Source organism: Falco cherrug, chromosome 9 (genome assembly GCF_023634085.1).
Source record: "Falco cherrug isolate bFalChe1 chromosome 9, bFalChe1.pri, whole genome shotgun sequence".
Lineage (NCBI taxonomy): Eukaryota > Metazoa > Chordata > Aves > Falconiformes > Falconidae > Falco > Falco cherrug.
The window spans coordinates 33,826,543-33,849,798 of record NC_073705.1 but is presented as its reverse complement, the minus strand read 5'-3'; the positions used below and the strand labels follow the sequence as shown (position 1 = coordinate 33,849,798).

Sequence of the window (23,256 nt, the reverse complement as noted above, 5' to 3'; positions counted from 1 at the left end):
ATGGTTTCAAATTCAGCCTTTCAACATTCTAAACACTGTTCCAGACAATTACAAGGATACTACTGAAATCCCTCCTATTGGAAACTCATATTTTCATGTAGCTAAAAGCAATTTTTGTTGAACAGGAAAGCTTGCAATAAGCTGTTGCAAAAAAATGTGCCTGGTATACAATAAACAAGCAAAAAAGAAAGAATTTATCACTATGAAATTAAAAAAAGCTTTGAAATGTCAAAGCTTTAAAATTGTTTCTGATCAACTCCACAAGGAGATTTTTAAAAGCAAAATAATTCCTTTTTTATTTTTTCCATAGACTAGATTTAATCACAAATGTCTCGTTCACAATTATATATTTAAGAATAGTTCAAAAGATACAAGGATATTTCATCTTAAATTGAAATACTCAGGGCAAGATCATATTGTGATCGACATGTGGAAATGAAGGGTGAATAATTTCTCTTCTCTGTGATATTTATTTTTGCTGAGTTTCCTATTTTTATCTGTTTTCAAGGTCAGCTTTCATGCATCATTGCTATTTCATTTTTCTGTGCTCATTTTTACAGTGTCTAGGGAAACAAACACAAGACAGTAACATCAGATCTAAATAACCACGCTTTAAACTCTACCTTCCAGCAAACTTACGGTGTCACTCTTACTCTGCTGCAATAGCCTCTTAAACAGACAAAAACACAGCGAGTGAATTGCTAACGTAAACCAGAACAAATCCATGTTAATATACTAGACATGAAAGGCATGAAATTATCAACAGCTCCTCTGGGGATTCTTCACGTTTACCATATACACCAACTGTCCTTTCATTGCAAAAAAGTAAAACGCTAGTACTTTGGAAAAACACATCAGCTATCTCGGCCTATGCAGTCAATTACACCTGGGTCAATAAACCTGAAATTTCTGTGAATGTTTTGCAAAATCTTGTTCTAACTGCTGATGAGCCCTAGCAGATGCCAGGAATGCAGTCTTCCAGAAATTTGTGAGAAGTCACTTTTAGACCTTGAAACACCCCCGGCATCTGGCTTTACATCACTTTTGTCATCTCTTTGTCTCGGATATTTAAAAAGAAGTGGTAACGCCAGTTCCCTGAACACTACCTCAGCCAACTCTCCAAGCTGGTACTCAGTCACTGCAGCTACACGTTTACTGGCACATTTTTTTTACTCAAGCTGAGAAGAAACACACAGGGCTTTAGCCATGGCCTGAGGGGATGCGCTAACACACCCACAGGCTTCAGCTCCCCACCTTAGGTAGGTACTGACATTTCATCAGTGCCACTCATTTGCCTTATCACACTGTTCTCGTGGCAACTTACCTCCTGCACAAACACTCGATGGTTCAGCCGCTAGGATCTCAATGCAAGATTTCTTGAGAATCTAGAAGATTTAGATAATGGCATTTTTGGTAATAATTTTTATCTATGCTTTATTAATACAGGAAAGGGTGCCCCTCTTCTGTGATTCAGAATACCCAACTTACTGAATCAATGGTTCCTCTGAGGGCATAAAAGCCTCCCGTAACTGGAAAAACATGATCGATGCTGTCAGCAATTGTTGACAGCTGCAAAGAAAGACAATCATAAATCATGAGGAAAACAAAATTACAGTGAACAAAACTGTGCCCTTTCATACTTGCTAAAAGACATCATACTGACATGAAATGATTTATGTCTCAAGTAATTAAATAAATGCTTTTATCTGACGCTGCTACTTGTGCAGCAGTGTAACAGAAAAAACAAGAAGAAAGCAAGCAAGTTACCTGAGTTTCATTGAAATCTTTTACTCCAACACAATAAACAATAGCTCCAAAGCTTCTGGCTCTGTTGGCCTAAAATAAAAATAATTGCCATTAAGTGCAAAGCCATATAATCAGTGAGCCAGCAGCAAATGCCTACAGGTTTGACATAAGCTAGTTTGGGTAAACGTGAAGGTGACTTACTTCTTGTTCTGCATAATAAAACTGAACGTCTTGCAATTCTCCATCCGTCAGAGCAATAATCACACTAGCGGTCCGAACTCCTACATGGAGGACAGTTAAGAGATTGCATACATATGACACATGATTCAGCAATGAAAAGCAAGTTTTAAGTGAAGCATTCCTTTTTTGCTGACAAATAATCACAAAACTGTAAGGCCAGACTCTCATCTGATTTGTAGGGACTTTATTGCAGGTATACCAGCATAAAAACTTGCTGCATAAGCCAAAACTTGCGCACCTTCGCGTCACAAGCACCACTGAAGAGGGAGTGCTGCTCTCACAAGGTCTATGCACAAACTTTTCTGTTCGGCATAAAATATAGCACATCCCAAGATTACACCTGGCCTTTTCACATGGAGAAGTGGCAAAATGGATCTACAGAGAAGAGGAAGTTTCCTCTCTTCTCTTAACAAACTTGCCTCTACACAAACCTTGCCAAGCGGTTGTAGCAAGAGATACCTCTGCGAAAGGAGCTTTACTGCCATCCCACCTCCCCCTGCAGTGGACTTTGAAAGAGCAGCCCCACTGAACATGGCACAAGATGTGCCCCTGTAAGAGGTTCAGTCCTACACTTCTCCAGCAACAGCTGTCGCTGAAATTCACAGGAATTGAGTGTGTGAAAAACCTTAAGATCAGGTCCACCGGAGAAAATTCGTGTCTTGTGATAAGACATTTCATACCCCACCTAACCTTAAGTGAAAAGGCCACACAGACTTTGGATAGCTATATATGTAATGCGGTACACAGTACAATACTACCTAGAAAAATCCAACATGTTAACAAAATTAAACCAAATTAACATGCAAACTACAGCTCAACCAACCATTCTGCATCCAGTTCCTAAGCAAAGTAATAAACATACATGTTACTTTCCGGGAACTATTGTTATTTTTTCAAAATAATCTGTTACAATTTCAAGTGTCTTCCCTCATACTGTCTGAAATTAAAGACTGATTAGTTCTGACAGGTTTCTTATGCCATGCAGGCCTTCCCATGTCATGTCAGACACAGACATAAATCTTAAAAAAAAAAAAATGACCTGCAACTTGGGGGGTGGGGGGGGAGGGAATTGCTTGGATTCCCTTATTCCTCTTTTATTTTTTCCCAGCGTGTTTGAAAGACTAAAAAATGGGAGATCTTACTTTGTTTTCTTTTGAACGTTTGTTTCTTCGCTGATACTTTAACTTCTAAATCCAGATCTCATCTACTCCTTTTTCCTTCCTAATCAACTTACAGAATACTTGATTAGTTCTTAGCCATATGTTATAATGAGGTAAAATAGTTCTCAGCTGGACTCCTCAGGACTGCTGACTTCACTGGCAGAAGTGCCTGAGAAGCCATGCTGAGCTGCTGTTAAAGACTCTACACTCACAGCCCATTTTATTAAAAAGGCACTGAGTCGTTTCTCCACCTTCCAAAGAGACCATCAGCCCACAAATGAGAACAACCTCATAGACAAGGCACAAACCAGGCAAGAAGTGTTCAGTTTAACTAATTAGGCCTTCTTTTGGCACTGACCAAAACCACAAATACATTTCCGTCTTGAAATTTAGTGAAAAGTTATATTTTAGGAACTCAGAATCTGATCCCAAATCATTCACACTGATGCAAAAACCTCAGCTGGCTGCATTCATTCCTATACTAATGGGAACGAGGACTTGGGCACACAAGGAAGACAGGGCCAAGTGCAACAGGACAGAAGGGTGCAGGAAAATCTGGGTATTCCTGTCCCCTGGGCGCAGGACAGGCAGTTCTGGCTGTAATGTTTTGGTCTGTATTCTTCACTGGGTCAGATCCGTGATCATACTGGTCTCCTCTGGTCTTAATAAATCATGAATCATGCATTTAAAAGTAGGGCTGTAGTCAAAATGGAATGTAGCGATTGTGTAACACCAGTTTCTTCTCCAACACTTCTTTCAACGGGTTTACTGCAGGTCATATAAAGAACTATCATCTGTCTTTTCAATGCAGACATATAACATAAGTGATATACAACATATACCTCCATAGGTTTCATGGTAGATCTGTTCATTTGCCTGCAACGAAGTGTAGAACATTGTTAGCTCTTAAGTACACTGGCAGCCAGCAAAGCAAAGTTTGTATGTATAAATCAAAGAACGGAGGTACTGTGATGTGTACCCTTTTAAATCCTTCATGCATGAACGTGTCTCCTCCAGGCACTTCATACTGAAGAATGTCGAGCCCTCGTCTTATGGCTTCCCTTTGGATTATTAAAAAAAAAAAAAGAGACAATTTTAATAAAAGTTCTTTTTTTCTTTTGTTGAGATATTCCTGTACCACAGCACCCTGTCAACACATTCTGCATACACATGTATGCATACACAAGAGTACATACACATCAGCTAAAACACTGGTAACGCCAAGATTTTTCAAACACCCCAATTTTTCAGCCAAACACCCATGGGAGCACAAAACCAGATACATGATACAATGTTGGGATTAACATGTTTTAAGGGTGCAATTCTGTCTGTGCTTCCTCATTCCAGTATACCATCAGTCGGAATAAGATTGAATTAAAGCAAATGCCAGATATTAAACTCTGACAAACTGCAGATGGAATGAGAGTTTAAAAGCTTATGACCCTGTCATGAAAGTGTGACAAATTAAAAGTCTGCATTCTATCAGTTATCAGGACAGTGGGATTAGGACTTTTCCATTACAAAGACAGAGGCCAAAAGATAAGAGAACAGCATGGGAATTATGAGAATTTCCTACCCTAGACCAAGGACTTATCAACCCTCCTGGGTCACAGATTGCTGCCTGGTGAGAGGGGGACGTTTATACCATGACCCCTGTTGCATAGCTTCTTACTGCACAATACCTGTTAACCAAGAGGATTGCTCAGGGAAATTTAACTGATCGCTGATCACTAGAAGACCCTGATTCTTGGCAAAGTATTTGTTATATTAATGAAACACAAACAAGGCACAAATATTCAACAGACGAGATGTAGGCAGCGCAAGCATCAGCCCCAGATGCCATGGGACCATCCTTCTCTAAAAAAGGATAGCAAGAGCCTCTCTAAGCTCAATTTTGCAACTGGGTATTTTAGGCAGCACAACCCCAGTTATGCAGGAAACAGGAGTCTGTGGGATGAAGGTAAAACCAGGAGCCGGGACTGGCGATGTCCTTAGGGCAAAAGCACATTCTTACCCTCTCAAAGTGCAAAATGAGCTGGAAAGGCACACCTGATGACACAGAACAGGAATTTTGGAGAGAGAACATTCTAATGCCATAATTAACACATCACCACAGGGTTCCTGGCTACTTTCTGCCTGGCAAAGAGCAAGCTGACCCAGGAGAAGTGAGCAAGTTTGAGCTCTGTTGCCAAGGTACAAGGCAGAGACCTGAGCCAAAACCCAGTGGAGCCGGCAGAAATGCAAGACCCTGGTGAGGTTTCTGGCTGTGGGCAAGGCCCCAGTGTACAAACCAGAGGGAGTGCTGCTCTTCCAAGCTTGCTCCAGAGCCCCCTTTACTTACGTGGTGCACTGTGCTACCTAGGCCCTCTCACACAGACAAGCAGCAGCAAAAGAAAGGGCTTTAAGCTGAAAGAAAATACTTAGTAACGCCTTCAAGAAAAGGATTTGTGTGCATCAGGCAAATTAAATTTAAAATTACTTGGGTTTTTTTGGTTGGTTGGTTGGTTGGTTGGGTTTGGGGTTTTTTTTGGGGTGGGTGGGGGTGGGGGTTGTATGATGTTGTTGGTTTTGTTGGGTTTTTTTTTATTTTAAAAAAGAGGATTTGGTTGTGAAGGTGGCAACAACAATTTTTCTCCAGGGTCAGACTCTCTTTCTCTCAAGAAGACTGTTGCCTGGCTTTGAAAACGACCTCCGGGCCAGGTGCTGCCCAAAGGCAGCCCAGGAGAGGGATATGCTAGCCTGGCAAGGTAGCGCTCCAGCAGCGGGCACAGCCCACGGCTGGCGGAAAGCTCAGGGATCTGGGTCACTTCGAAGGGCACTATAGGACTTCATACAGTCTTTTGCTCATCAGCTCAGAGTCTGAGAAGTCTTACACAAGAACTGCCCTTATGTGGGTAACTGGGGTCAGCAAGTATGGGGATGTGAATCCATGACAGGAAACAGTTTCTCCCCGAAATACTGCTATAAAGAACAGGCAGCCCAGTGCAGCCTTTCTTTTATAAGGCTGGAAAAATAATGGTAATGGGAATCCCAAAGGCCTTCTTTCTAAGCCCTCTTCCAGTTGGGAATGGTGGAAAGGATTTCAGTTGGTGCCCCACTGAAGACAGAGACAGACCTCCAAATTCTGGCTTTGGGGCCATTTGCTTCTTGAGAGGAGGGATGGAGGATATTTCTGGATGAAAGCTGTGGGGAGTACTTGCCTGTTTTCTGTTAGTTTCATGACTGTAGTGCCTCGTGAAGAAAAAACAATGAAAGACATTCGCAACATTGGACTGAAACAGAAGAAAAAACAGATCCACGTCATAGACACACATTACTTCAGCACATTTTCATTTGCTAAGAAGCAGTGAATGAAAATATAAATTTTATATATAGCAATTGAAAGCTTTACCTTATGAACTTCTCAGCTAGGCTTTCCACAAAAGAGTAAATTTCAGTCCAATGATTTCTGACACTTCCAGACCTGTGTACAAAACATAATTGATTATATTAAACTTATTTCACAGTGAAATTTCTTGTTCCACTCTGAATTTTATGCCTGGGCTACTCCAAAGGCGGTCAGGAACAAAAATTACATAAAGGTCTCTGACAATGAGGCAGCCAGCTCTTCTACAGCGGTTGTGTTGGAAGCTGTAACAGGAACCATCCATGACAAAACCCACTGACTCAAAGGGAAGTAGAAATAGGTCTGAAATGATTTACCATACAATTTGGAAATAAATTTGGTAACTCTTCCATCTGCTTTTGTTCCTTTTGTAACATAAAATAGAAATATTTTCTTCTAGTTTAATTTTGAATTCACTAAACCATCTGCTAGCAGATTACTTTCCTAGAGCACAGCTTTGCCCTCGCAGCCACACAGAAAGCAGAAAGTCTTGACTGAGCTATTCCTCCCAGAATGCGTAGGAGAATGTTTCCATGAATTACTGTTTGTTTCAAAAGAGAAAGCTTTTCAAGTAATTCAGCAGGGAAAGGCAGTACTGGTAGCTGATTCGCTGGATTAGCATTCTGGAAGTCACTCCCGGGTTGTGTTACAAATTTCTTGTGAAAACTTGAGCAACTTGGTAACGTGCACAAACTTAGACATTCATGACATTCATGCTGCCATTTCCCATGTATGAAACTGCATTACTGACACTCCCTGGCTTTTTTCTGCTTAGTCTTACATCCTCAGGGACCCCCACAGTCTGGTGGGACTCAGAGCCTTCCACACAGCAGCTCAACTGTAAATGACAGGTGGTTTCTACCATATGGATCTATGCCATACACTCTCAAGCCATTAAAAAGGCTACGAAGCATGAGAAATCAATGGCTTTAAAAGCCCTGCGTAGGACTGTGGTGTTTAAGAAAGAACAGTTCAATTGCTTTCCTTGCTAGGCAAACTCACATATTGGGCGCCTTGGGCCAAAAAAGCAACAGCACATCCAGAAGTATTGCAAGGGCTTAGAGAACTAAAAAATTTCAGAAATTTAACTACTAGTAAAGCAGTAGGTTCCTTCTAACTGCTGCTAAGACATTTTTCTGTGTAAATATATAAAAAAAATAAGTGAGAAAATGATCCTGTATCACAATTCTCAGTTCTACCACAGGCTTTCCAAGCAACCTTACGTCAGTTGCTCATGCCCATGTAGGTCAGGTACAGATCAGCATACAGAAGCCCATGTATGCAATATAACATGGCACTGCCTGCCCTGCCAGCAGTGCTGGCGGAGTGGAGGAGAAGAGCAAAGATAAAGGAACAAGAACCAAAAGGAGACCCCTGAAGTAAATAAGCTAGAATAAGCTTGCTCATGTAACCCTGTGCTTTCATGCTGCTCTTCTGGAGAAATGGCGATTCATTTGCAGAAAAACCTGGTGATCAAAGAATGCAGAAATTGCCAGGCACTGAGGGAGGGCAAAAACACACTGGGGGCTGCTCAAACCAAGGCTCTAGAACCTCTGCAGTCTCTGATTTATATGTGCTGCGCAACAATACACTTACATATTCATGAACAGCAACCAATGAAAGGTGCTGGCACTATTAGCAAATAAGCCCTTTTCTCGTAATTAAAAAATAATTCATACTGATGCAAAGTATGTACTTTAACAACTGCTTTTCCAAAAGGAATCTGAGGCAGCTCAACACCTGTATTCTCCAGGATTTTTCTGGAAGTCCCAGACTAAATCTCCAAACATGATGAACTCAAAGAGATTTTCCTCAAATCTATGCATTTACAGTTCCAAATATTATTTTTATTTAATTCTTCCCCCCCTTGCCAGAGTTGATGCTTTCAGTTTCATTCTGAGCTTGCCATCCCACTTAAATCCAATGCCTGCAACTTCCAGCGGAGCCACTTCCCTACACCAAATAGCCACAGTTTCTTACTTGGCAAAGACCGACCTATGCTGGATGCAGCATCACATTTCTGTCGCCAGCTGCAGAGGCACTGATGCAATCCAGAAAAGAAAGCAGCAGTGAATTTTCTTTATAACAGTAACAAACCATCCTCTCCAGTACCTTCTTAATTACCCCCCCACCCTTCCTTTTAGACACCGAAAATTCAAGAAAATCATAAGCCACTAATGGCTGAAAAACATGAAGACTTTTCAAGTGAAAATGCACAGATAACCTTACTTAATACTGTGCACTTCCACGCACTCTGACTACAATGAGACACCCCTTCTTGGAACGGCTACTGCCAGTGACACTAGGAATTGGTTGTAGGCATCTATAGATGCTCACCTCTGAAAAACTAGGGAGGTCTCTCTGTGTCATCAGCTAATCCTCACAGGAAGCATACTGCGTTCTCAGAGTGCCTGGCTCTACACCACCGAGCTACAACCCCACTGAGCAGAGGTACTTCAGCATGGCAGTGGGTGTCCTTCTTCCCTAACAGGAGTTCTGCACCCACATGTCGCTTATCAGCTGAGGAGTGTTAAAGTGTCCTGATATATCAGCCAAGAAGTGTCAAAGCCAGACAGAAATACTAGCAAGAAAATATTACTGTTTCAAAATCCCATTTAAAGAGTACCAGTGAAGTGGTCAGCACTTAATCACTTCCCCCACCACACTCCTCCAAGCCCAGGTGTGTCATTTCCCACTGCAAATGACGCCCAAATGCCACCAATGCCAGTCATGTCAAGCCCCTCATGCAAACCCGTAGGGGTGGCCTGGGCTATAGAAGAACCCGATTTCCCCTCCCTCCCACCCAAGTTTACCTCTAAAAATCCCTGTTTGTAAAATATTTTTATTTGCTGTTTGATATATATATATATGAATGTACGTATGTAGGTAGGTACGTTTTAGAGGCTTCTGGAGTTTGTCCTGATAGTTTCATCTGTTGCCCCAGAGGCCTGACCCCACACCACCAGCAATGGCAGTTTTAATGGCAGATTAAACAAAAAATTACAACAATAAAAATGTTTGCTAAACTATGTACCAAGTTGCTAAAGGCTGTGAAATATTACTCCCAACACTGAAAGAGAAGCTGCCCACCACTACTGAAAATACAGAGGCATTTCACTGCCTTTGGGATCGACCTTTTCACACTGCAGAACCACTGACAGCATGAACTAACTTGCTGCCATTAATGGCTGGATCAGACTAAGAGGTTCTTGCCTTGGTTTCGCATGGCAAGTGGGAGGCTCTAAGCTCCTTTCTGACCATGGCCAATGCTTGAAAGCCATATTAATTTTTAACCCCACAGTTACAGAACCCAGAGAAAGCCTGGGGTCTTTCAGTGATGCTCTACACCACACATCATTCTTGGATGTCCACACAGCATGATTTTTACAGCAGTTTTGGTGCTTTTGTTGTTTCCCTTAGCACCTTACAGTAACTAAAACCAAACTCCTGCTAATCGGTGTACCTGAGCTGACAGGAGCCTTAGACAGAGCTCCGTGTTGTCCCAAAGTGCTGTCAGTAGACAACCACAGACAGACTCCTTGCCTGGCCTGTCTGGCCACAAAACGATACACTCCTGTAAGATTTCAGAGGAACTGTGAAGACTTCTGAACAATGAGGAATGAATAAATAGAGCATGGAAAAGATCAGTGCTGTGCAGAAGAAGCACTGGGCATGCAACTCGCTCATTCACCCTCACCAACAAGTAGGAGAAGCCTCGGGGAAGAGATGCAGCCAGCGAACCCTATGTACCCTGCTGTGCAGGTTTGTACCAGTAGATCCACCAAGCCAGTGCTGTGCCTGTCTGCAGAGGAAGACTATGTTACAGCCAGACGCATCTTGCTGGCTCACACCTTAGAGATTCCCTGCTTTCAGCCATCAGCTACCTGGTCCAACTCCTCACATCAATCAAATGGCCACTGCCACCCAGCCAAGCCCTGGGCACCTCTCTCTCCCTGCTGAAGAAGCCCAGCAAGCCTGATGTTCCCCACGAAGTACCAAGCCCACAAGCTAAAGACCTCTGCGGATAGTGACCCACAGCCACAAGCTGTTCATGCACCTTTCACGGTGAGGTTTCAGCCCCCGGAGATTACCTAATTCTCATGGTGAAGGAAAATGCAAAGCAATACACAGCTGCTGCGGGCTGCCAGAGCACCACAGAAAGTATTTCAGGGTCTCCTTCTGCTGCCGGTTCCACTGGGGTGAACCTGGAGCGCATCCAGAGGAGTAGCAGAATTTCCCCACGTTCATGCCTATGCAATTAGGATCAGAATTAGGCCCAAGAGAAGTGGAAAAATACCCAAAGCAGCTATTCCCTGGTCTGTGAGCTGCGCTCCCTTTACACATGGGACAAAGAGAAGAGTCAGCAAACCACAACACAGGAAGGAATGTTCTCCCTCATCGGCACTCACTCAGAGGAGCAGCTGCTGCTGCTGCAGCTCCTACTGCTGCTGTTTTCCTGAATTTCACATTGCTACTGCTTGATGGGAGGAGAAAAGAGGAGGTCAGTGAGTATTTCTGGTGGTGAAAGGAAGTGATGCGATTGCAAGGCTTGGTTCTGCTCCTGCTTGCTTTGGAGTGACTCCTCCTAACTTAGCAGAGCTCTATGTCAGTATGAAAACAGTAAGCATGTCAGTCTCATGCCTACTTGTTGTGCCTTTAGCCAGGATAGAGTTAATTTGCTTCCTAGTAGCTGGTGCAGTACTGTGTTTTGGGTTTAGCAGGAGAATAATGTTGATAACACGCTGATGGGTTTGGTTCTTGATAGGTAATGTTTCATACTAAGTGAAGGACTTCTCAGTTTCTCAGGCCCTGCCAGCGAGAAGGCTGGAGGGGCACGGGAAATGGGGAGGGGACACAGCCAGGACAGCTGGCCTGAACTGCCCAAAGGGATATTCCATACCATGGGACATCACACTTAACATAAATGGGGGGGGTGTGTGATCGCAGCTCAGGGACTGGCCGGGCATCGGTCAGTGGGTTGTGAGCAGTTGTATTTGCATCACTACTTCTTCCTTCTCCTTTTGGATTTTATTCCTCTTTGCCTCTCTCTCCTTTTCATTACCATTATTATTATAGTTCATTTAAATTCAATTACTAAATTGTTCTTATCTCAACCCCTGATTTTCATGTTTTTCTTCCTCCCCATCCCACCACAGGGCAGAGGGGGTAGTGAGTGAGTGGCTGGTGGTACTTAGTTGCCAGCTGGGGTTAAAACACAATGCTACCCCGATCCGAGGTATTTCACTGCTGTTTGTGAAGACAAAGTGCAAGATGAGCTGGAAATCTCCTCTTCTTTCCTAATGGGCTCCCAGAGGCAGTAGAAGCTGGAGCCCAGAGAAATCCAGCAGCACAACTCTGGCATACGGGTGCTGCTCTCGGCTCAGTTACTGCAGCAGGCACAACCCAGGAGGGTCAGCTGTGCCAAGCTGCCAGGAGCTGACACAGATCGACCTAGTGCAACACACATCAGACTGGCAGCTTAGCAGTGAAAGTTAAAACCCCAGCACTACCCAAACAGCAAATATTTTTATTACCACATGTACGCAGAGAGAAGGCAACAGGACCCAAAGCCTTTTCTTCCTGCTTAAAGTGAGACAGTAAAACCCCTTGAAGGTACAGAGCTGCTCCTTGTCCTGTTGTACCACCCACGCACATTTGCCTCTGTTACAGATTCACTGAAGGCAGCAATTCCAGAGATACTGGAGCAAGAAATAGACCCCTATTACTGAGGCTGGGTTCAGTCTGAGCATGGTATCAGGGGAGTACAACACCCTCTCAGTTTGCAGGTCCCTGCAAGTCTCTGTCCCCTGGAGCTAATGGTGGCCCTGTATACAAGATGCTGCTCAGAGAAGCAGCACTTTGCTGTTATTTGGAGGGCTCTTTGCAGCCGCAACCATGTTGTAGACAACAGAATTCTTGCACATGGTTAATAACAGCTCTGCAATAAAAGTAAACCCTGGGGCATCTAGTTTGTTGTGGTTTCAGACGCGCACATGTGTGTGTTCATCCACGCCTCTGCTCCCTTCTGCGCCAGCAGAGCATTCAAAGTGACAAGAATCCTCCCCTCCCAAACAATGCTTCTTGCAAGCATGGAAGGGACCTTGACTGGGCGATTCATCCAAGCAAAGAACTAGTTTATATTATCTCCTCCAGAGGCACTAGAAAGACTGGCGGAGACAACCATTCTGAGACAGCCTTTGCTTCAGAATACTTGCAACATTAATGGACAAGACAAGGGCTGGAACGGGCAGGGGAAGATGCAGAGAAGTGACTGGAAAATGGATTCTAGTCCTAGACCAGCACCCAAGCACAGGACCCAAAGTACGTGAAACCAAAAGGCTCCATGACCAAACCCATTAATTTTAGAGACAGCTTTTCTCCTATAAAACTACTGACAAAGTCTGCAATGACATTACAGACTTCTCTAAGTCATTATTAATTAATCTCAAAATATTGCCTTTTGCTCCTGCAGTAAGCAGTCTAATCCACAAGTCCTGTCCACCTGGTGCTATAGGTCTTGCTACACCCGCAGCCAACAAAAGTGAAATTCAGAAGCCTTTCTCACCCTGCATCCAACCACTTTGGATATTCCTGTAAAACTCCAGAGCTGCTCTGAGCAGCAACAGGGCTGGAAGACCCACTCTCGGCATCCCAGTCTTTTTCAGCACAACATGAAGAGCAAAGCAGGGCACTCAGTCCCAGCCACTCTGCAACACTCATAACAAGGTGCAAATTACAGGCAGGAGCAGGAAGATACAACTCTTGAGCTGTGAATAACCGACAGGGGTCAATTCATCCTCTCCACATTTTAGACGAAAAGGTTCAGTCCTATACCTCGTGCAAACTCATGATTCACACCAGCCTTTGGCCTGCAAGCTCAGACAAAAGTAAAGAAATTCTCAATCTCAAGCACACACGAACAAAAACCCTAGATAAGTAGGAATCTTACGGTTTACTTCCTTGGCCCAAGTCCCAAATAAATCAGATTTAGTTACATGCATAAGTAGACTGCAAATGACAAGCTGCCATGGCTTTTTCTTCCCATTAACTGTACACATTTTATGTCAAATAACCACTACCCATTAGCTTTGCCTTGTGTTTTATAAAGAATTTTTTTCTTGGGGCAGAAGGGAAGAGAACTGGTTTTCCTGAACATTTTTCCTGCCAAAAGGCAAAGCTGGCAGAATAATATCAGACAAAATACAAACAAATAAAACCTGGTTCCAATAACATAGGTATGTCTGAAGCTGAATAAAAATTTGCTTTGGAGCATTCCAAGCAATTATACCTGACAGTAAGAAAATCACAGCACTGGCTGCAATATAACCACAACAAAGAAAGATGCAGAGGCAAAATACCAACAGATTATGTTTGGACAATAAAGAATATTGCTTATGCGTAGAGTTTGAGAGTGTGAGAGGTGTCATGTAGATGATGTGGCTACATTATAAAGGGGAAGCAGGAAAGTCAGCAGAGGAGGAAGACAGACACAGCCACAATTTTTAAATATACATGCATAGTAATCAATGCCATTTAAGGAACAAAGCTGGTACTTTTGTTCAGTGAGAACTCTCCTCAATCTCAATAGGCAGCTGACCTGCATCAGGTCCTACATTTTTCAATGAACTGAAGTCGGGCTGCAGTAAGTAGATATCCTTGCTTACAGAAAAGGGAGTTCAGCAGTGGTTTAAACAAGTCAATGTAAGATTTTCAAATGCAATTAAGCTGGGTGACATGTTAGAACATGTGTTCAGGCACCCATCCTTGCCAGCAGTCTGATTTCCAACCACGATAATGTTAGTCACACCCTTCCCCTCCTCACACACTACATAAAACCAGAACAACATCAGACAGAGACAGCAAGGACAGAGAAGCTCCCACAGGTCCAGTTCTGTCCTAATGTGCTCGGGCTGGGACCATGTGGGCGCAGGAAGAGAGGCAGAGGGCTGCAGTGAGAGCCCAGGGCCAAAAATACTTCCTCTCACTAGTCCTTGTAATTCACGAGTGCTAAATGCATTCAAATCATTGGCAAGGAAATCGTCCAGGGAGGGGAGCAGAAAATGTGTTTACCAAACCCTGTTTGCTTTAAAATATAGCATAGTGTGAAAAAGCATAGTATGCAAAAGCAGCAATTCACTATAGCTGCCTTAAAAATTGTAAAAGTTGACCTGGCCTAGAACAGTAACCCCCAAAATGTTCTGATGGCTTTTTGGCTTGCCTGAGGTGAATTAGGAAATATCAACCCGTTTCCCTCCCAACACCTCCCTCCCCCACAAAACTAGCTTTACAAGGGGACATTGCAAAGGGAGGCACACACCCAAAACCCCAAGCCAGGAAGGGCATGGGGCAGGGTAGCTAATTTCCCATCTAATCAGAGGTTGTGCTCTTCCCCACCAGCTCCCTACCAGCGACACCTCTGGAGTGAGACTTACCAAGTGAGAGGCTGGCCACGTTGTACTGGTGTAATTACCAAAGCTGCTGTTGACAGGGATGTTCTTGGGAGCACAGGAGACAAAGCAAAACTGATGTGAAAGACAGTATGGTTGTGGGCTCAAGAGACAAGAGTACCATGCAGAGGGACTCCCCAGAAAATCAGGGAGAAGCTGAGGAGTGGAAAAAGGGTAGTTAGACCAGCTTCTCCCCAGAAAGAGAGTTACAACCACTGCTCTGGAAGAAAACCAGCCAGGGCTTTACTCAAGCCATTTGTAATGCCATGGTCTGTGCTATGGAAAAAGAAAACATTTTCCCAAGGCTGTGCCGCCCATTTTTCCTCAAAATCCAAACAATTTCTTAGCAAACATCCCAGCAGGAAAAATGAGAAGATACTTTTGTCTACTTCACATTCTGCCTCCACCCCACCCCCATTTTCCATCCTGTCTTACAGTCAAAAAGTAATCAAAGAAATTTATTCATATTTGGTAAATATAAAATACAGACAGCTCTGCAGCTCAGATCTGTCATGTCAAGCATCGCCGGCAGCAGATATTTATGGCAGTTATACGTCCTTACTTTAAAAAGGTTTCTATTTGTTGCACTAATAAACAATCATAATGATGCTACCAGGCACTGTTATAATTAGAAAACACTAGAGGTCAGACATCCTTTCCACTGTGCAAGTGCATTTCAATATGATTGCAAACAACAGCTGGATGTTAACGGCAATGCAGGGATGAAAGGGAGTTATTTACATACTCAAGCACAAGGATGTCACTACAAGACCTGGTCGTTAAGCAATCAAATCCCTAAGAGGACCGGTCCCCAGCAGTTAGGGATGGGATTGAGACCAGTTCTTCCTGCACCTGGACAACCAAACCAACTGAGAACTACACAGCTATCAGTTACGTTGGGCTCAAGAGCTATGCTTGTTTAAAGGTAAATATGAGACCTTTGATACCACGCATGACTTTATTTTACCACACGCCACAGAAGAGACGGGTATGCCAACTGCCTTACCTCATGCAGAGGGAGTGACTTAGCTGCAAACAGAAAAAATTCTGCTGCTTCAGTAAGATACTTTAAAGTCTTCCATTACATGTCCAAATAAGCTCAAGCCTCCATAACTTGTAACGTATGACATACAGACAGCACAAGCTTGCAGACTCTAGGCAGCTGCCACTGCAGCCAGCAGATGTCCACTCCTAGCTTCAAAAGACTTGCTCGTTTAAGCATCCCCAGAGACAAGGCACTCCTAACGTCCCAAGGCTCTGGCAGTCAGACAATCCTAAGGAAGACGGTGGCAGGTCTTCCTCCCACACATGTTGGTTTTCCCTTTCATCACATCAGCTTCTTGGGCATCTGAGGCTTAGTTCCACTGCTCTGATCTTGCCTATCCCATGGAGTTAACATAAAGAGCTGCAATCAACTTCAGGCAGAGAAAAACCGTAAGAAATCAGCAAGCTGCTTTTTCTAATTGGCAGCATATATATTATACCAATAACTTCACCAGCAGATGATCTTTTCCATCTGATGGTTGTTGCCTGCAGGATTAAATCCCCACAGACTTGGCCTGGCAGAACGAAAAGGAAAAATCATGTCCCAATAAAGTCATTGCAGTAACACGGTGCTTACATGCATAAGGAGAAAGGTTTGTCGTCTTCTTCCAGTTTGCCTCCTATTGATCTGATATTACATCTTTCTATGGGGAAGCAAAGCAAAGCAGATTTAAAGTCATTTTTGTTCACCCATGCTGGTGAACAGGGGCTGTCGTTCAGCTATAGAATGTGCTACAGGGTCACAGGATTAAAGCCTGGAGTTTTCACAGAGCAAATGCTTCAATCCCCTTCTTTGACAGCTAATTAAAACTGAATGTATCTAACTTCAGACGGGCAAGGCACCAACGAAGGGAGGCAATCCCCAGGCCATGTGGGGACACTCTGTGGTATATAGGGCTGGATTTTTCTGGGAATTCTCCCATTAGAAATGACAGCCAGAATTCTTCACAGATACATATCAGCATAGAACCAATTCTAAACAAAAAAAAGAAAAATAAAAAACCCCTCCGTCCATTGCATTTTCAGATTCGACCAGCCTTCTGACTGGCTTCCTGCCTTTTCCCTACCAGAAGAACCCTGACCCTTCTCAACACTAATGGATTATCTAGTTTCTTCCTGGTGAACTGTCCCAAGATCCAGACTATCCATTCAGTCAATCCTCCCTGCCTCCATAAAGGTCCTTGTGTTGTGCCAGATGTCACAGAATACAGCTGGGACTAAATACACCCTCAGCCAGCATGGGACCTATGGCTCCAAAGATCTGGCACTAATATTACCCATATGGATTGTAATGAATATTTCTTTTCTGTAATGAAAAACTTCGTAGAAGCAGGGATGGATTCTAAAACCACCTGGGGGCCCAAGTGAATTTACTAAAGCATTTTACCAAAAAGGATCTCTTTGGTGTAACTCTTGAAGGTTACAAAGACTCAATTTGCCGTTGAAGCCAAAGCGAATTTTCCCACTGGAACCGAAGTGCCGGACTTTTACTTCCACCACTTCTGCAGTGGACCACTGTACTGAGTGGATAGCACCTGAGCCACGGCAGAAGACCTGCAGCATGCTAGAAGAAAACATATGATTTCATGTCCACAATACTGAAGAACTACTTGCTTACACAATCACCTTCCTATTGCTTGACATATCAGTAACCGAGCAAATCTCTCCCTTCTCTGCCTTGATTTCCCCAAATATAACATGAGTGATAACGATCACCCCAGTAAAGTGCTTTCTGATCTACAGGTGAAAAGGAGCATAGGAGTGCAGCATGGTGATTACTAGGGGTAAGCAATACCTTGTAAATGATGTCACGTCACAGAGAAAACCCTATTGCAATCACCAACAGTTGTTGTCACAGGGAATTCAATATGAGAAGCAAGCATAACAACAGTACCAGTCACTTCTTGAAAGCCTGGTGAGAATGACTTTGAGAACTAACACTAGCCCCCCACAGAGCTCTTTGTAGACACAAAGGTTATTTCAGGAACAAGCTCTTAGTGAAAGGAAACAAAACAATGATCACATCACACATGTTAGTGCATCTATTAGAAAGGCAGAATGCCTTTGGTCTTCAGAGCCTTTTGCTCCAAAAACAGAATCACTACCTAATGATACTTTTTTCTTCTTCTTGAATATAGGAATATATTGGCTCCTGAGTGATGGTGGCTTTTTGCCTCACGCAGGCTGTGCAGAAGGCCTGATGGACTGAACAGTTCTCCCAACAGGGAAACAGCACAATGCAGACTTCATACCAGGCTCGTGGGCAATACTCATGAAGAAAAGGCCTCAGACTTTCATAATACCATGTCGCATATGTAACCTAGGATGTATTAGATACATCACACTGAGTATATGTGGGAGACTGACAATATAATCCCCGAGTTTAACCCTTGGCTGTCAAGCCAGAGCAGTACACCAGAATAAACAGAAATCTGCGCCTTCTGAAAGGCACCTATGGGTGCACCAGTTTACCACTCACTTTGCTACTGCTTGCTACAACACACCTTTAAGTGGGAGCTTAACCATATCCTCTGGTCAGACCTAAACTGAGCTAACACAGTATTAAAGAAACGTATCAACCTATTTTAATAGATGTAACACAAACACAGGTAGACAATTCCAAAGTAGCTGAGCAGAAACAAGTTTCATAAACCTTACAGTGAGTCTGTAAAAAAACAGCCACTGCATGCAAGCTGTCTAGTCTCAACTTCAGGTAGCTCTGCACATCCCTGGCACTGCTAAATCCCACAGGTGACATGTCAGCGCTCAGCCCAAGCCTTGACAACAAACTCCATGAGCGTGGGGGTCGCTGACCAACACCCCCTCAAATGCAATGTTCACAGCCCGTACACCATGCGCTACAACCTGAAGGTGACCTGATTTCCAGGGTTTGCATCTGCAGTTAACCCAGGATAAAGCACAGTGCTCCCCTAAACGCTTCTCTAGGGAAACGTGCAAGTTTTGAGGAGCAAAAATAAGGACCCTGCCCCACACATCATGTTTGGCACCAGGGAAAGTGGCGGAAGGCACCCGGGGAGACGGCGGAAACAACGTCCCTGCTGCTGTAAGGAGGCACTGAAGGGTGAATAAGCGTTTTTAAATGCGACTGTCACTTACTTATCCAGGACGAAGTAGAGATCAAAGGCACCGTGACAGGAGCGCTGCTCTTCTTGCCCTTCTTCCTCCTCCTCCGGCCGGGCGCAGGAGGTCAGGCTCCACATCGCCACCAAGAAGCAGCACAAAAACGCTGCTTTCTCCACGTTGCTCCTGCAACTCGCCATCTTTTCCCTTCCTTAATTCTTCCTCCTCCCCCAGTCTTTCTCGCTGCAGACCTTACGGGCTTTTCGAAAGAACGCGCGGGGGGGGGGGGGGGGGGGGCGGGAGGAAAAAACCCACCAACTTCAGGATCTGAGCTTAACCCTGCGGGCTCAAGGCAGCCCTGCCCGCCGGGCACTGGGCTGCTGGCTCAGGGCTGGGGGTTGCGCCCGGCTGCACTCCCCCCGGAGCCCCGTCCCCATGCCCCGCCGCCTGGGCGCTGCCCCGAGCGGCTCAGCCCCGTCCCGCACCGACAGCGGCGGCTCCTCTCGCAAGGGCCAGCGGCAGGAAGGGGAGCGGGGGGAGGGAGACAGGATCTTATGGGGGCAAGCTGAACCGGGACTTTCCTGTTCCGGGATAGCGAGGTGGGACAGGCTGCCGCGAGCGGGGGACCGAGGTTGGGGACCGCTGCGCCCCAGCGCCACCGCCCGCCGCGGGCACAGGGCGGGTGTGTGTGCCCCACCCCCCCGCGGGCTGCCCCGGGGCGCCCGGCAGCCGCAGCGGGCAGCGCAGCCCCCCTCATCCCCCGCGGGCGCTGCTCCGCGCCGCCTGCCCTCGGGGCTGGGCAGCGGGGACGGGGGCTCCGCCGGCGGCGGGGACAGCGCGCAGCGCCCCGGGGCATCTCCGCACGGCCCGCTCGGCCGCAGCCTGGAGGGGTGCCAGGGGTCCGGGGCTGGCAGGAGTCCTGAGGCGGCGGGGGGGGAGTAAGCCGCTGTAGGAGCTGGGCGTCGTTCCGAAAACCTGTAACAGACCGGAGGTGGGAGAATGAGGGCAGAGGGCACTTTTAATTGCAGGAGATGAGCGCAATTAAAAACGTTATTGCCTGGGGGCGGGGGTAAGGGCAGGTCTGCACAACCCTCTCAGGCCACAGAGAATTGTTTCTCCTCCGAGGTAAACCACCCCCCCCACCCCCCCTTATTTTACACCTGGAGTCCGCACACATCCTGCAGGCAATGAGTAATGACGAAACGAAATCTCTTAATGGGGGCTTTGCACAGTAGCTTAACCGCTCCCAGCCCGATACACACAGGTTACAAAGCACTGCCCTAAAGAGCTAACCCAGCTCATCTGGATGCTGTCTCCAAAGTTCGAATAATTAGTGGCTTCCAGCCGCTTCCCCCTCCCCCACACCCTTTGCGGCCCCTAATTAATGAAAAGAGCCACGGGGAGGGATGTGAGCAGAGTCACTTTACATGACAGAGTTGGAACTAGACGTTTCTCTGTTTTGCGGGGGGGCGAGCGCTTCCCAACGCAAGTCAAGGTCGAGGGAATCCATCCCCTGCGGGGTGCTGGCACGCTGCCCCAATCGGGCAGTAGCCCCCCCAGCACCCAGCGCTGCGCTGCGGGCCTCTCCACCCGGGAAGCCACGCCGTAACGCTCCAGCCAGGAGCCGCCTCTACGTGCCCACAGCAGAGTGACACCTCCTGCCCACGGGAAAGCTGGCACCCGAGGGGCGCAGGGCCCACGCCGGCGGGGCTCGGCCCCTTGCCCTGCGGGGAGGCAGCGCGGCCCCGGCGGGAGGCGGCGCGGTGCCCCCGGCCGGCCCTGGCCCCCTGCGCCCCGCAAGGACGCGCGGCGCCCGGTGCCCCCTCCAGCAGCCCCGCGCCTGCTCTGTGCGGCGTGGCGGCCGCCCGCAAGTCTGAATAAAGTTTGCGCTGCGGGGAAAGCGTCTCGGTTTCAGCTGTCTGTTTCTGTGCTGGACAAAGTTCAGACGCATGCAACCGCGGCGGCGGTCGGGGACTTATCAAGAAAAGATTAGAGGGTCCATCGGTTTTGAGCCGCTCGCCCAGTTTTATCTATGCACAGCTAGAAGCTGAATGCACTGCTTGAGCTAACCACTGTAAAGGTTTTTGCGCACTGCCCAGTTGAGACCCAGCGATTATTTAGATCATGGAGAAATACGAGAAACCCACATCCTCCCTGGTGACATTCACAAAAAATGAGCAAGCGGCTGCTGGGCAGCGGGAACCCCCCCCTTCCCCTCGCACCGCCGGGCTTCGGCCTCGGCGGTGCCCACTAGCGGCCGCAGCCCCGGCACGGCGTCCCGGCCGCCCTCGCTACCCCCCGCCCGGAGCCGTCCTCCCCCCGCAGCCACCGTGCCCTTGCAAAACGCAATAAAAATGCCGATAGCTAAAGATTCCCTCCGTGCTTCGTGAATATCACACTGTTTCGTAAAATACGCTGCAGACTTCAAGGGAGTCTCCAAGGCACCACAAAGAAAAAAGCCGGCTGCAACTATTTTCTGACCGTGTGCATTGCCCTCCTCTGACCGCTAACAAATGACCTTGCCCTCCGCAGAGCGCGGACTGCCTGCCCTGCCCGCTCCGAAGGGTGCGCGGTCCCGGCGTGGGCGGCGCGTTTGAAGGCTCGTCGGGCGCACGCAGAGGCGGCGGCAGCGCCGCGACGCGCCGGTTACCGGCGGCCGCGGCTGGTGCCGAACACACCAAACACCGGGGACCGGGAGGGCCAGGCGCAGCGTGGGGCTTGCGGGTTGTGTCTGCGGAGCCGCCTCCCGGGGCCGCAGCCTCCTACTTCCAACAAAACAGGTTTTCCCATCTGCCTCAGCCCCTCCGGTGGCTGTCACGCACGGCGGGCGAGCCTGACGGCTCCGGAACCGGAGCGAGGGGTGTGTGTGTGGGGGGGCGGTTTAGTGCTCTTGTCCAGGGCAGGGGAGCGGGGTGGCGGGGCTGGCGAGGGGCGCCGCCGGAGCCGGAACCGGGCCGGGGTCGCAGCCCCGGGACTGCCAGTGGCCCGGCTGCCCGCGCTGTGGTGCCCGGGTTTTGTTCGGAGGAAAACTAAACGGCCCGTCAGCTGCGCTGCCCGCGAGGTGCGGATCTCGCCCTGGGACACGAGTTACCTCGGTGCCCGGACCGTTTCGCAGTGATTCGGGCTCCGTCAGGCAGGTGACAACGTCTGCTCATCCCTGCCTGCGCCTTCTGTGGCTGTCCGCATTAAGGCTGCAGAAGTGTAAACCTTGCCATAAGAATTGTGCATCTCGGTTTCCTGCCACCCGCACCCCAAATCAGCGAGTGTTCCCCAGGAAGCCTGAGGAGATGCCAGCGGCACACGAACGCGCCCCCGGGGGCGTCCGGCGCGGGGCTGCCCGCAGCGGTGGCTCAGCTCCTGCAGCCCCGCTGTGCGCTGCAGCCGCGCTCGCTCTGCCTGAGCTCAGACGGAACAAACTCCGGAGTTCATCCTCGTCAATCCCTGTGGCACAGAGCGCGGGGAGCGTGGGTCACTCTCTCTCCATTGGGATAAGATTACTCTTTAATTGCAGCGAAAATCCGTCCTTTCAAAAGCATTAAAGGGTTGACGTTTCTTCTCCCGATACAAGCTAATATTCAGATTACATGGACACTAATCAAATAATCCGGGTTATTTCATTTGTCAACATGTTCATAAAAATTTTCTACCAGGCGTTAAAGGCATTTATACGGAACGACATCTTTCAAAAGCAATGTCGCTAGTCCAGGTTTAGGGAATATTTGATTATGACAAGACGTTTGATGGTTTTATTTCACATACCAGCTGTGCCACAAACCGTTTCATACCTCAAACAAATTCCTAATTTTGTATTCTGCGAGTACTTTGTATGAAGAGGTAATTTTCATTATAAACCGCTCTCATCAATAACCTGCAGCTCCCAGAACAGCCTCACATGCAAAACTGTCGTCAGAGGCTCTAAAGGACAAGCGGCAAGCAGGCTCTGCAGGTCTTTTTGTTTGGTTTGGTTCCCCCCCTCAACTTCAAAATAAACTCTTTCTGGAGCACCGGTACAAGGGGGAATCCCGTCCACCCCCTGAGCCCCCGCGGCCCCGCGCCCGCGCCCGCTGCGGTCCGCAGCCGCTCCCGCGATGGCTTCTGCCTCGGGAAGGGCTCCGCGCCCCCCGCGGGCGCTGGTGGCAGCGGCTCCTGGGGG

General features: G+C 47.0%; 1 protein-coding gene across 1 annotated transcript in view; it reads right to left on the bottom strand.

Moving 5' to 3' along the window:
- Positions 1–19,723, bottom strand: part of ANTXRL (ANTXR like) — a 64,528-nt gene extending 44,805 nt beyond the window's left edge. Inside the window, exons 1-9 of the mRNA XM_005446269.3 lie at positions 19,140–19,723; positions 6,538–6,609; positions 6,347–6,418; positions 4,126–4,207; positions 3,989–4,022; positions 1,948–2,027; positions 1,768–1,836; positions 1,489–1,569; positions 1,325–1,385 (exon numbers count right to left, since the gene is read on the bottom strand). Coding sequence (XP_005446326.1) covers positions 1,325–1,385; positions 1,489–1,569; positions 1,768–1,836; positions 1,948–2,027; positions 3,989–4,022; positions 4,126–4,207; positions 6,347–6,418; positions 6,538–6,609; positions 19,140–19,303 — 715 coding nt within the window. The 5' untranslated portion in view covers positions 19,304–19,723. The remainder of the gene's footprint in view (positions 1–1,324; positions 1,386–1,488; positions 1,570–1,767; positions 1,837–1,947; positions 2,028–3,988; positions 4,023–4,125; positions 4,208–6,346; positions 6,419–6,537; positions 6,610–19,139) is intronic.
- Positions 19,724–23,256: the final 3,533 nt, after the last annotated feature.